Here is a 14,188-nt window from a genome sequence, read left to right as displayed (position 1 = left end):
AATTAGTTATTAAATAAATAAAAACTAAGTATAATAAGTCCAAAGAATCCATCTGTTGAGTAAACCCCAAAGAGTCAACGAAGGGCGGCGATGGCTAACGAGGGTTCGGCCGTTGGTTTGTTAGGTTAGTCTCCGGATTAACGGAAAAGGTTCCGAGTAGTGACGGCGAATATTTATTTAATTTAATTTGTTTATTATTTTTGGTCGGTGTTAGTACGGGAGCTGTTTCCCTCTCACCCACCTCATGCCGTGTGCGACGGATCTAACGGCTAGAAAGGTTATAACCCCTGGATACAGTGACGGATAAGGGTGTTCATTCGGTTAATTCGGTGGTCGAATCGACCGAACTACTATTTTCGAATTAATTGAACTTTTTTTTTCTTTAACCGTTAATCGAACCGAACTTTTTTTCGAAAATATTAACCGAACTGAATAAATTTCGGTTAATTCGGTTAATTTTCGAATTAACCGAAATATTTTAGAATTTTAAAATTTAATATTTTTTTAATTAAAAAAATAATTTACAATTAATTTAAATAATATCTAATTATAAACAATATCTAATTAATTTAATTTAAACATTTTGTATTTAGTTTTGATATTATTTTAATTAATTAATATTGATTTGGATTTTAAATGGATTGAGACTCTTAATATAATTATATTTAAATGTTAATTCGGTTAATTAACCGATTTCGAACCGAATTAACCGTTAACTGAATTCTAAAAAAATTCTTAACCGTTCCCCGACCGAATTAATTCGGTGGCCGACCGAATTAACCGAACTAATTCAATTCGGTCGGTTAATTCGGTTAAAACCCGAATTTTGAATACCCTTACTGACGGATATATGTACAGTTTAAGCGGGTAGGCATCCATTCTGAAATTTAAATTTTATTAGGTTAGTTGTCTATTCTATTGAAGGTGTTAATTTAAAATTTTATTTATGTTTGTTCCATATGATTTTTTTTTGTTATTGATATATACGTGTTCATCCTGAAAAATATTTCTAGATATGTCACTATCTATATACTGTAAAATTTTTTAACGATAGCACTAACAATCAACAGAGCCATAATTTATATATATATACGATAAATAAATAAAGAAAAATATCATTGTTATAATAGATGACTATAGGATAGAGAAATCATTCTACTATTTATTATTAAAGTTTCAATTAAATAAGATATACACGAGTTATTAATTAATGAAAAATATTATTTATTTTTAGTACTCCATACCCAATTTTTTTTTTTGATAAATAAATTATATTCATCCAAAAGAAAAGCAGCATATCTGCTATTGGCCTCATCAATCCTATGTATACAATTCATATACAACTTGATTTTTACAGCCTCTTTAATTCTATATACAACTGTGTCAACCGAACAAGCATGACCTCTAAAACATCTATGGTTACGCTCCTTCCAAATGTAGTATAAGAAACCAGTCCAAGCCAGCTTGAGAATTAGCACTCTGAGGGATTTACCTTTCAGGTTAACAACCAACCAACTGAGGCAGTCATCCCAACTTTACACGTCATGACGAATTCCACATGAAGCTAAAATAGTCCTCCAGACTTCCTTGGCGAAGAAACAACCTGTAAAGAGATGGTCACAGGATTCTAGATCCTATCCACACAAAACACAGTCAGTATCCGTAATCAAACCAAATCTGGTCAACCTAACCTTAGTAGGCAGCCTGTTAAGAAATACCATCCACGATATAAGGGAGAACTTGAGGATATGACCAGGGAACCAAACAATTATGTGCCAATTAACCTTCTCCCCGTGAACTCTGATGTTGTCCTAAATCCAGCTGCTTGTAATGTTGCACCAGGGATTACCAGGAGAAAACAGCCTCCTTGCCCCATCTCTTAGCCTCAGCAGCTTCCTCACAATCCAGCTGAAGTGGCTTTTACAGTCAACATCCCAGAAATTCACATTTTTAAAATCCATACCCAAAAATTATAGACAAGGGACGATGCAATACATAGAAAGTCTATTTTTTAGTATTTTCTTTACTGGTATATTTAAGTGTATTTCCTTTAATTTTTTTAAAATTTTTATAGTGAAGATAGTTGCACGTAATGACATATTACATCCATATGAATTGGGTAGAGTCAGATTTTTGGTATGTTTCGAACATAACTTAAAAGTTAAATCTCTCAACCCGTATTTAACTCGAATTTAAGAGGATTTTATTCAATGTGATGAAGATAAAACCCACATCCAATATATATATATAGCTGAAATGATAGTTTATTTCCTAAAAAGAATAGTAGAAATGATGGTAACATATTAACTAGTTTATTTCCTAAAAAGATTAGTAGAAATGATGGTAACATATTAATTATGGGGAAGGAATACTCACCGAGAAAGGAAATTATGCTTCATAATGTAAAGAATTATATACTAACAGTTAGAAATGGATTTATTATTCACTGCATTTACAAAGGCACTAGGCCATACTTATATAGGTACATCACAGCTTATACACTCCAGGCTTGTAAACGTAACCAACTCTCAACTGCTCCCAACGTTTTCAACTGCATAACAATCTATAGGTCTAACATTCTCCCTACGTTCTCCCTACTTTAGACCGAAATTGCTCAAACAATGATCTAGACAATGGCTTAGTAACCCCATCTGTAACCTGGTGACTTGCTGGAACATAGTTAACAACCACTTGTTTAGCAACAACCTTTTCTCGTACAAAATGCATATCAAGCTCCACATGTTTGGGCTTTGCATGATATATTGGATTGCTACTCATGGCCACAACATCACTGTTATCACACCAAATAACCGACACTCTTTGTAAGGTCCGGCCCTGAGGGTAGGCGAGAGGGGCGACCGCCTAGGGTCCACGTTTAGAGGGGGCCCATTCTTAAAAATATTTTTAAATTTAATAATTAAAAAAACTCAATTTTTAGACTAAATCGCAATTCCCAAATTTTTTGAGGGGCCTAAGTTTAATATAACACCATTTTTTTATTGAGCACTACTAAAACTACCCGATATTACTAAATCTATCAGATGTGGGGCCCCACTTGTCTTTATAATATGTATGCATATTATATTATAAATACTTGGGCCCCTAAAAAAATACACTTTTTATAATATAATACCGTTTTTATCCCTAAAGTCATGCATATTATAAATACTTGCCCCACTTGTCTTTATAATATAATACCGTTGGTTTATGTAATGTGGGTTTAGTAATATGCATGCATATTATAAAAAAAGTGTCTAAATATATCAATAAATATATTAAACACACTATTTTTTTTATTTTTTTAATAAAGTTTTCTTTCTTTAATAGTTAGTGGGTTTTTATTTAATGGGTAGCGGATTTTTAGTAAATGATTATTTAATAGGTAATGAGTTTTTAGGTTAGGTAATAATTAATAAAGAAATATTAATATTAATATTAATATTAATAATAAAAATAATAATAATAATAATAATATTTAAAATATTTTTTTCGGCCCGGACAAAAGCGAGTGTCTACAATTGCCCCTCTTTACACATTCTTGTGTTAACAAGGATAAGACAAAGAAGAAAAAGACAACTAATTTTTGTCCGATAAATGAAACATGTGACATAAACAAACATTCTTGTGTTAATAAAGATATGACAAAGACGAAAAAGACGAACAGTTTTTGTCCCATAAATGAAACATGTGACATAAACAAAAATATATCTGATAAAAAAATATATCCGATAAATTTTACTTTTTAATAAATAAATTAGAATGAAAGTTATTTCGATAATTAATGTTTTTGAATAAATTAGGTAAATAAAAGGGAATTAGTGTTGGGGTAGTGTTGAAGAAGATGACAAGAAGATAAGTAAGACCTGATTTCCTTCCCAATCAATTACATTCCCAATCATCGAAAATTGGGCCCACACATGATATGTTTAGTAATACTCCCCACACTTGGTATGTTTAGGCCATCTCCAGTCCTAATCCTTATTCTAGCGCATCTCTATCTCTACTCCAGACATGAAACAATAATTCATCTCCAGCGCTATCTCTACATTACCACTAACTCTACTTTATTCACAATATTTAACTATTATAATATTAATTTTACAAATATAAAAAAATCAGAAAAAATTCAAAAAAATCTGAAAAATTACAAAAAAATTAATATGATTATTTATCTAATTTAAATATATTTTTATCTATCTTATAATTTAATATATTTTAACTAAAAAAATAAAATCTAACGCGAGCTACATTACCGCGCTAGATGTGACGCGGTACTGTAGCAAATCTGCACAGTGGCGATGGAACTGGCGCAGGGCTGGAGCACGCTACAGTGGAAATATCTCTACTGTAGCACAGCTTTGGAGATGTCCTTAGTAATATGCGGTAGCTTTAGTAGTGCTCATTATAAATACTTGAGCAGATATTCATGCTCCACTATACACTAGGGGCCTAAGTTATTTTTTTAGGGGTACTTATCTTTTATTTTGCCTAGGGCCCCTAAAATGTAAGGACCGACCCTGCTCCTTGTCTCACAACTCCCATATCTGAAAGAAGTGCATCAACCCAAGCCACCTCTGCTGCTGCATCAGCTACATTGCGATACTCAGCTTCCATAGTGGATCTTGAAACTATCTTCTGCTTCTTAGAAGTCCAGGACACAAGATTATCCCCCACAAACACACAGTGCCCAGAAATAGACTTCCTATCATCAAGATTACCACCCCAATCTGCATCAGCGAACGCCACTATCTTTACATTCACTCCATAAGGAGATATCACTAAGCCATACTCAAGTGTGCCTGCAAGATACCGAAGTATTCTTTTAATAGCAACCAGGTGACCCTAACGTGGTGCATGCATGTACTGGGCTACTTGATTCACACTATAGGTGATTTCAGGTCGAGTATGACACACATACAACAATCCTCCAATGATGCTACGATACTCCCTTGCATCACACAGCAGGTCACCAACATCAGATTGCAACTTGCCCAGAACCATAGGCGTTACCACCGATTTGGCTTTATCCATGCCCGTTTTTGTTAACAACTCAAGAACGAACTTGCGTTGACTTAGCACTAACGACCCTTCACATCTTTCGATCTCAATGCCAAGAAAGTAGCCAAGCTCTCCCAAATCTTTTAACGAGAATGCAAGACTCAACTGGCGAACCACATCATCAATCTCAGTACTTGAACTGCCAGTAACCACAATATCATCCACATAAACTAGCATATACATATAAACACCATTGTTATTGCGAATGAACAACGATGTATCAGCCCTAGACTAAGCAAACCAAAGCTGAAGTAGACATTGCTTCAACCATGCTTGCCAGTTCATAGGCGCTTGTTGAAGACCATACAATGCCTTGTTCAACTTGCACACTTAAAGCATCTTCACCAAGCCATAACTCTATACATTTTGATCTAACACCCATAATTGAACTTATCAAAAACATAATTTCCAAAAGATCAATTATCTTCGGTCACTCAAAGAAAGTGTTAGCCTCATGGATTTGTCAGGTGGATCATCTTTGCTCGAAAGAATGCGCGATGTAATTGTTCGAGAAGCAATATCCTATTGGACGTGGAGGCCCAAGTTGAGAGTTTACGGACGGGGTTCAAGTTGAAGCTCAGCTTCTTAAATGAAGCCGATTCAAGAAAACTCAACGACGTGGTTCGTCAATGTGTTGCTGACATCAGAGAGCTTGCTTATGATGCCGAAGATGTGATCGAGACTTTCGCCCTCAAAGTTGCATCCAAGAAGAAACGAGGCTTCATCAAAAGATCCGCTTGTTTCATGAAGGAGGGATGGGTGCGCCATGAAACCAAGTCAGAGATCGAGAGAATCACGGCCAGGATCATTGAACTGACTCGACGATTACAGACGTACGGCATAAGAAGATTAAGGGATGGAGGAAGCTCAAGTTCTTCGACAGAGAGACGAGAAGCAATGCGGCCGTATCCTCATATCATCGACCAAGTCGTTGGGTTGGATGATTTTTTCAAGAATATGGTGTCAATCGTGGTCGATGTGACAAATGGTTCCAAGGTTGTCTCCATATGTGGCATGGGTGGTCTAGGCAAGACCACTCTTGCAATGAAAATATATCGCCACTGCCAGGTTATCCGTCATTTCGATAGCTTGGCTTGGGTTAATGTTTCCCTGTTCCAGAAAAGAGAAATTTGGGAAGACATTTTAACCGGCCTTACCTCCAATAATGAGAGAGGTAGCAAACGTAGTGATGAAGACTTAGCTGCTAAATTGTTCAGCCATTTGGAGAAAAACAAGTGTCTGGTGATTCTGGATGATATTTGGAGCATCGATGCTTGGGATCTTCTAAAGCCTGGTTTTCCAACAACAAGGGAGAGCAGGAGCAAGTTCTTGCTCACCTCTCGAAACAAACAGATTTTTTCACATGCAGATCCCAGCAGAGGCCTCCTGTATGAATTACAGTGCTTAAGTGATGAAAAAAGCTGGGAATTGTTCCGAATAATTGCATTTCCGGAGAAAGATTCTACAGGTAATTAATATATTTATCTCATTTCGTAAATATATTCTACGATATAGGAATACATGTCAAAATTACGTACAAGTTCAAGACTAGCTCTTTATGATAAGTTCTATTGTTTCCTGTATTGTAATAAACTTGTTTATAGCCTTATCGGAGAAAGATATCGATTGTGGTTACTGATGAATAGTAGTATTGCTTATTTTACAGAAAACATAGTTGATGTAGAAATGGAAAAATTAGGGAAGGAAATGGTTCATCGTTGTGCAGGGCTGCCGTTAGCCATCATTGTACTGGGAGGCATTTTGGGTAAAAGGAATTCAGTATATGAATGGAAAATGGTTTTTGAAAATGTCAAATTATATCTGCTGAGAGACGAAGACCTACACATGGAGGATGTGTTAACCCTGAGTTACTATGATTTACCATCCTATTTAAGTATTTTTCCAGATTATGAGATCGATGCAGAAAGATTGATTCAGCTATGGGTTGCAGAAGGCTTTGTTTCATCAGATGAGGTTGAAGGGAAAATGATGGAGGATGTTGCAGAAGGTTGGTTAGTTGAGCTAGTGGAACGATGCATGGTTCAAGTTGGAAAAAGACACCCCATTGGCAAGATCAAAACATGCCGCATGCATGATCTGATGAGGGATCTGTGTTTGTCTATGGCAAGGAAGGATAATTTTGCCTGCATCACTGGCGATCCCTCCTTTCCTCCTGCTCGCAGAATTGCTGCACATCAATCCATTGCCTATCGGTGCATTAAAAGTCCTCGTTTGAGATCAATGTTGTTCTTTTGTAATCCGACTGACAAGGTTGATTACGACTGCAATTGCTAGTGGAAACGATGCATGGTTCAAGTTGGAAAAAGACACCCCATTGGCAAGATCAAAACATGCCGCATGCATGATCTGATGAGGGATCTGTGTTTGTCTATGGCAAGGAAGGAATTTGCCTGCATCACTGGCGATCCCTCCTTCCTCCTGCTCGCAGAATTGCTGCACATCAATCCATTGCCTCTCGGTGCATTAAAAGTCCTCGTTTGAGATCAATGTTGTTCTTTTGTAATCCGACTGACAAGGTTGATTACGACTGCAATTCACTGCTGCGTGTTTATCTATGCTGTAAAGATGAAGGATCTTGGACATCCTTGTTGAACAATTCTAAATTGCTTAGAGTCCTGGAGTTTCAAGTATCTTATTCTGGCCGTAACGCATTCGAGTTACACGATGCTATAGGCAATCTCATCCACTTGAGATTCTTGAATTTAAGGGGCTTCTGTCGATATCATGCAAGGACTCCACCATCTCTAGGGAACTTAAAAGTGTTTGCAAACAATGGATTTCAAATCAGGTTGGGGTTATGAGATTATACTCTGGATGTGATATGGAAGTTGGAACAGTTAAGACATCTCTATCTCCCAGATGAACGTCAGATTAACAACACCACCAAGTTGAGGTTGGACACACTGAGAAACCTTCAAACACTCGTCAGCTTCATGAAATGGAATTGTTTTGCTACAGATCTTTCAAATCTAACAAATCTGAGAAAGTTGGCGATGTGTGGGGGCTTCGATATTGAAGATTTTAAGGAGTGTTCGGATAAGAATCTGCCTATCATCACAAGCAAACATCTTCAATTCTTATCCATGACTGGAGAGAAAATACATCTAAAACTAGTAGCTCACCTCCTTTCAAGCTGTGTTAATCTGTGTGAGCTGGTTTTAATCGGGTGGATGGACAAGTTACCAGAGTATCACCATTTCCCTTCAAATATCACTGTCATTCGCTTGGAAACCAGCCGCCTTAAGGAAGATCCTATGCCAACACTAGAGAAGCTGCGCAACTTAAGGATTCTTGAATTAAAACATTTTGCTTTCTTGGGGAAGAAAATGGTTTGCTCTGCCCAATATTTCCCTAAACTTGAGTCCCTAAAACTTTCTTGGCTTTTTGCCTTGGAGGAGTGGAAGGTGAAGACCCCTGTTGTGCCTTGGCATAAACTCCTATGGTTTCCTTTGCATGTTCCAAAACACGCTATTATTGTTTGGATTGCTATTCTGGACAGACTTAGCACGCGTGATAGACTTTTGAGAATGAATTCGGTGGTTGATCCTAGTTGCCTGAATTAAGGGATCACTTGTTTTTTACTTGTCCGTTATCTCATGAAGTTTGGGGGCAGTTTTTACGATTGTGTGGCCTACGGAGGGGTGTCCTTGGCTAAAAATGAAAACCCAACAAAAAAGTGGGCGAAATTGTTATAAAGTACATTTCCTTGGGCTAGAAATGAAAACCCAACAAAAAAGATGTCTTTTCTTCCATACGAGTAGTCACGAAAATACATTGCATCTTCATACTGGTCTGGTTATTTGGACAAGTCTTTCTGATCAACAAATGACAATTTTCCGACAGAAAATCAACTTAGTCTTAAGACAAAACATTTCATCAAACTGCCATCTTTCATTTTCTCTGTCTCTCTCAATCGAAACCTTGTCCAATTTGGTTCCCATTTTGTAAGGTTGGAACCCACCATTAAAGCTATTGGGACAGAAATTTATGAGACCAATTCTTACACTCTCTTCATCATGTCGGGCACGAGTGTCCAGTTCGGTCCATGCCCTCTTTTGTCCGACACATCCTCACCACATCCACATCTCCTTTTATGACTTCAGCTCCTGTTAACTTCTTTTTTCAATATTGATGGTTTAAATTATGATATTGTAAATACAATACTTAATTTAAAAAAAAATATTTTATAACGAGATTATATAGTATTCGATCTAAATTAACGGAGATCGATGAAATGAAGCAAGGAGGAGGAAATTTACTTCATTTGTGTCTCTTCTTTTGATGACAGTTGCAATGAAAATTTGCGATAGTAATATACTTAATTATTGTTCAAATACGAGATTCAAAGAAATCATCTGCATGATTACATCTAATTACTTATCAGGATTGTTTTCTTCAATCCAATAAAGGATTAGAATTGTCCCATTTTTTCTTAAAATAATTTCTCACCGGGGTACGAATCAAACGGCTCAAGTGTTAAAAGGAATTGTTGTCATTCATTTAGGTTCCGAGTTCGAGCGCTAGAAATATCAAGTTGGATATCAAGTAAAGAGTTTGAGCCGATATTAAATGAGGTTTATGTCGGGTCGGTTCAACCCGTAAATCTTTCGATCATTTTGGTTTGAACTTGTATTTGTTCAAAAAATATATAGAACTACTGATGTATTTCTTATTTAAAATCGAATATGAATATTACGTTCTAATTATATTAGAATATTAAAAAACTTAAAAAAAATCAATTTTTTCATTGACAGATAAATGTAAAAAAAAAAAAAAAGTGGGCCAAAGTGTTATAAAGTACATTGTCTTGGGCTAGAAATGAAAACCCAACAAAAAAAGATGTCTTTTCTTCCATACGAGTAGTCACGAAAATCCATTGCACCTTCCTACTGCTCTGGTTATTTGGACAAGTCTTTCTGATCAACAAATGACAATTTTCCGACAGAAAATCAACTCGGTCTCAAAACAAAACATTTCATCAAACTGCCATCTTTCATTTTCTCGGTCTCTCTCAATCAAAACAATGTCATATTCGGTTCCCATTTTGTGAGGTTGGAACCCACCATTAAAGCAATTGGGAAAGAAATTATGAAGCCGATTCTTGCACTCTCTTCTTCATGTCGGACACGAGTGTCCAGTTCGGTCCAGGCGTTCTTTTGTCCGACACATCCTCACCACATCCACATCTCCTTTTATAACTTTAGTTCCTAACTTCTTTTTAATATTGATGGTTTAAACTATGGTATTGTAAATGAAATAATTAAAGTTTAAAAAATAGTTACATTTTATAATGTATTTAGTTTTCAATCAAACTTTTAAAATTTGCTATAGTAAGTCAATTTAAGTCTTTAAAGCCGTATAATTCTTTAGTATTTAAGCAAGAAAACCCTGACACTACATCTTATAATTAAATTTTACTTTTGAATGGTTTGAGGTAATTCCAAGATAGTATGTATTTATAATTTTTTTTAGCTATTAACAATGCACACACTCGCTGCAGACGTAGCAAATCGAACACAATATCTCTAGGGAGAAGAACTTTCTTTTGTCACTATGTTGCTTAATGGATTCTATAACTATTTTTTATAACCGACACACGAGTATTTTCTTCTAAATGCGAACAATAAGAAGATTGAGAAGGAAACAAATAATATATCTCGATTTCATGATGATTAGATGGTGAAAATTATAGAACGGACCAAGATAAGATGAAATCTTAATTTGAGTTTTTTGATTTCAAGTAAAACCAAATTGAGAAGAGATGATGATGATGTTATCTCGAAAGCTATTGTGAAGCATATCGAGCATATATGTATGCACTTTTTTTTTGGATGGGCACGGACTCTTCTGCGTCTGGGGCTAGGATGAGTTGAAGCCATGTGTGGTCCCTTCGATCGGAAGGTGGGTTAGGACTCAAGGACCTAGCTGGATGGAATCAAGCTTGCATGCTGCAATCACTCCGAAAGCTCCTTGCAAACGAGGGCTCTTTGTGGGTGACTTGGGTTAGGTCGTATGTGACCAAAAGGGTTGATTTATGGCGGTTTGAACCCAAGAGCTGTAGTTGAAGTTTGAAGAAAGTTTTTTTCCCTTCAAAAGGTGGCCAGAACTTTGGTTTTGCTGGCTCGAGTCGTAGCTCGACCAGAACGATCTGGTTTAATCCGCGGGATGCGAAGGCCAATGTTCCCTGGTAAAAACTGGTGTGGTTTCCATTGCATATGCCTCGACACATTATTATTTCCTGGTTGGTTATGTTGGACCGACTAGCTATTAAGGATAGATTGCTTCGATTCGGAGTTGTGGTTGATGGACATCTTCTTTGAATGTCCTTTTTGAAAGGCTATGTTATCTAAGTGTGGTGTTCAACGTTGTGTGGATCAGGATCTCAAAACACGTCCGAAAACATGATTTCGTCCGCGAAATAGCGGTTTCGCCGCCGTCGAGTTACCGCTACACATTTAATTATGATGATATCATTAATAATAGTATCAAAACATTAAATACAATTAAACTTTAATATCAATTGGGAACAAATATTTTTTAATTATGAAATTAAAAATGATTTTTTTAAGTATAAATTTATAAAAAAAAAATCTAATTCATGTATTAAATATATTTTTAAAAAATTAATATATATATTTAAAAAACCAACCTTCTTGTTACTCGATCAAAATAATCAATATTTTTGTCAATTTTCAATGTTCATATATCAAGTTGGAGGGCAATGGAAGTAGATGGGAAGCTATCAACCAAAACCATTGAATACAGATATTGAAAGCGTTGAAATATTCACCTAAAGCTTTAACAAGACAAAAAGGTTAAGTTCAATAAGACCTCAAATTATAACCTAAATTTTAAATTGATCTTAAAAAATATACGGAGAACATCATTAAAATATAAGGGCTATTTTCTGAAAAAACATGTTTTTCCATGTTAAATCAACATCTAAGCTAATTTAATCCTTCCGATGGAAGAACTTTCGAAGATTTAACTAAAATAATACAAAGTTTAGGGATTAATTTAGAATCGATATCAAAATCGAGAGACACCCGACGGAATTAATCCAAAAAAATGGTCTTAGATGCTTCAAGGTAAACATCAGAGATTACAGGTGCATGAACAGAGCCTTCAACCACAAAATCACCCAAAACGTAAATGTGGGGAACCCTGTCGTCCTCCAAAACAACACATTTTCTAGTTTGATTTAACCCGAGCAATGGCTTTTTTGTTGTCTTCGGTTTTATAGTCGTATATGGATCGGATATGTGGTAAAATTATGCTAGAGAGACTCGATATCCATCACATATCTCATTTTTCTTTCAATTTTATTTCTTCACTAAACAGATCGTATCATAAATCGTTTAAATCGAACGAAGCTTAGATCATAAACTCTAACAACAAAGTTGAACAAGTTATAAATCAATTATTATTTTTTTGGATAAATCAAATTTTATTATCCAGAAGAGCAGAGTTCTGCTACAAAAACAATCAACCAATCAGAAACAAAACTAACAACAACCTACTATAAAAGACAATGATTGGTTTAAGTAATACCCCAATTAATACAAAGGTTAGAGTTTATTATATCAGCTCTATTAATATTTTTACCCTTTAGTTGAATTCGCACAGCTTCAGTAATAACCTTGAGCAAATCATCAGGTGATCTGTGACGACCTTGGAAGATTCTACGATTTCTTTCCTCCCACAATGTGTAGATATAGGCAGTCCAAGCAATCTTCAGGATTGTGGTGAGCAATGATTTCCCTTTCCATGATGAAGAAGCCCGAGTAACCATTTCTTCCCATGAAGATGAACATTCTTCAAGCCATTAAGCGAAAGGACAGAGTTCCAAAGGCGAACAACAAGAGCGCATTGACAGAAAAGATGATTTCTTGTCTCCTGATCGTTACTGCAGTTAACACAGGTCCCTTCAGTGAAAATTCCCATTTTGAGAAACCGGTCTCTAGTAGGTAATCTGTTTAACAAAGACATCCAAGCAATCAAACTGAATTTAGGAATGTGCATGGGAAACCATATCAGATTCTCAGGGAACTTTCTCCCTTTTGACTCGAATAGATTCCCAAATGTCATTAAGCCTAAGATAACCAGAAGAAGATAATACTGTGAGAGCAATAGAGCGCAATTTTAAAATTCTAGTAACAGTCCAACTCGCATTAGAACCTGCAACAAAATTCCAGAAATCTTGATCTTTGAAAACATAAGATTTTACCATGTCTAGTTTGGAGAAAAAAAAAGAAACCTATTAATCTTGTCTTTTTAAGGTGACCAAAAGACCAAATTCATGCACATAAACTTCTATAATGTTTGGTCCCATAGAAAACCCAAAAAAAAAGTTGAGCTTTAGGGATACAACAGTTTTCTGCAGTGTTTGATTGAAAATGTTTCACTGTTTATTGAAATTAATGTTGCCATGTTCATGCATTTAGTCCTATGACATCTATATATGTGTGATCCTCATCCAAAAAAAAAAACCAAGTAAAAGGTGACAAAAATTGTTGGAAAACATCTTTTGGTACGAAGAAGCTTTCAGAACATGTTATGTCGGCTGTTGCTGAACTTATAATATATTTTCGTAGGGGTCTATGAAACCTTGAGTTAAAATTGATGAGGTTTTACGATTTGAATTATTTGCGTTAAAGTTATATAAAAACGTAGGTTTGATTTGCGTTAAAGTTATATAAATATTTTTTTTATCAGTTTCGAGACGATTAAGAAAAAACTCACTTAAAATAGATGTTAAAATAAAATTTAACCTATATTATATATACATATATATGCCCCAATTATAAATTTTAATATAACACAACTGCTCTCGCCCGCTTTCCATCAGTGCATCTATGCATCTAATGGTTTTAGTTAGGGATGGGCATGGGTCGGGTCAGGTTTTTAGTCCACCTGATCCCACCCGAGAATAAGGGAGCCTCCACTCGAGACCTGATCCGACCAAAACATTGTTTCACCCGACCTGAATATATAACTTAGAAATCCGACTCGGCCCGAAATAATAAAAAAATTATTTTTATTCAATAAAAAAATTATTTTTATTAAATAAAAATAGTGACTTAATTGAAAAAAAAATTATTATATATAG

The 14,188-nt window shown here is 35.5% G+C and overlaps 2 protein-coding genes across 2 annotated transcripts; one reads left to right on the top strand and one right to left on the bottom strand.

Annotated features, from left to right (window-relative positions):
* Positions 1-1,535: 1,535 nt before the first annotated feature.
* Positions 1,536-5,235, bottom strand: LOC120114086 (uncharacterized mitochondrial protein AtMg00810-like). Its single transcript, XM_039135100.1, has 6 exons — positions 4,848-5,235; positions 4,517-4,799; positions 2,599-2,791; positions 1,850-1,917; positions 1,692-1,704; positions 1,536-1,634 (listed from the first exon to the last, which is right to left on the bottom strand). The coding sequence occupies exons 1-6, from the start codon at positions 5,233-5,235 to the stop codon at positions 1,536-1,538; spliced, it is 1,044 nt and encodes a 347-aa protein (XP_038991031.1).
* A 28-nt stretch (positions 5,236-5,263) lies between these two features.
* On the top strand, positions 5,264-8,642 carry LOC120114085 (probable disease resistance protein RF9). Its single transcript, XM_039135099.1, has 5 exons — positions 5,264-5,275; positions 5,548-6,526; positions 6,725-7,329; positions 7,458-7,706; positions 7,908-8,642. The coding sequence occupies exons 1-5, from the start codon at positions 5,264-5,266 to the stop codon at positions 8,640-8,642; spliced, it is 2,580 nt and encodes an 859-aa protein (XP_038991030.1).
* The last annotated feature ends 5,546 nt before the right edge of the window (positions 8,643-14,188 follow it).

This window comes from Hibiscus syriacus, unplaced genomic scaffold (assembly GCF_006381635.1).
Source record: "Hibiscus syriacus cultivar Baekdansim isolate YM2019G1 unplaced genomic scaffold, ASM638163v2 tig00110220_pilon, whole genome shotgun sequence".
Classification (NCBI taxonomy): domain Eukaryota; kingdom Viridiplantae; phylum Streptophyta; class Magnoliopsida; order Malvales; family Malvaceae; genus Hibiscus; species Hibiscus syriacus.
This window is presented reverse-complemented; position numbering and strand designations above follow the sequence as displayed.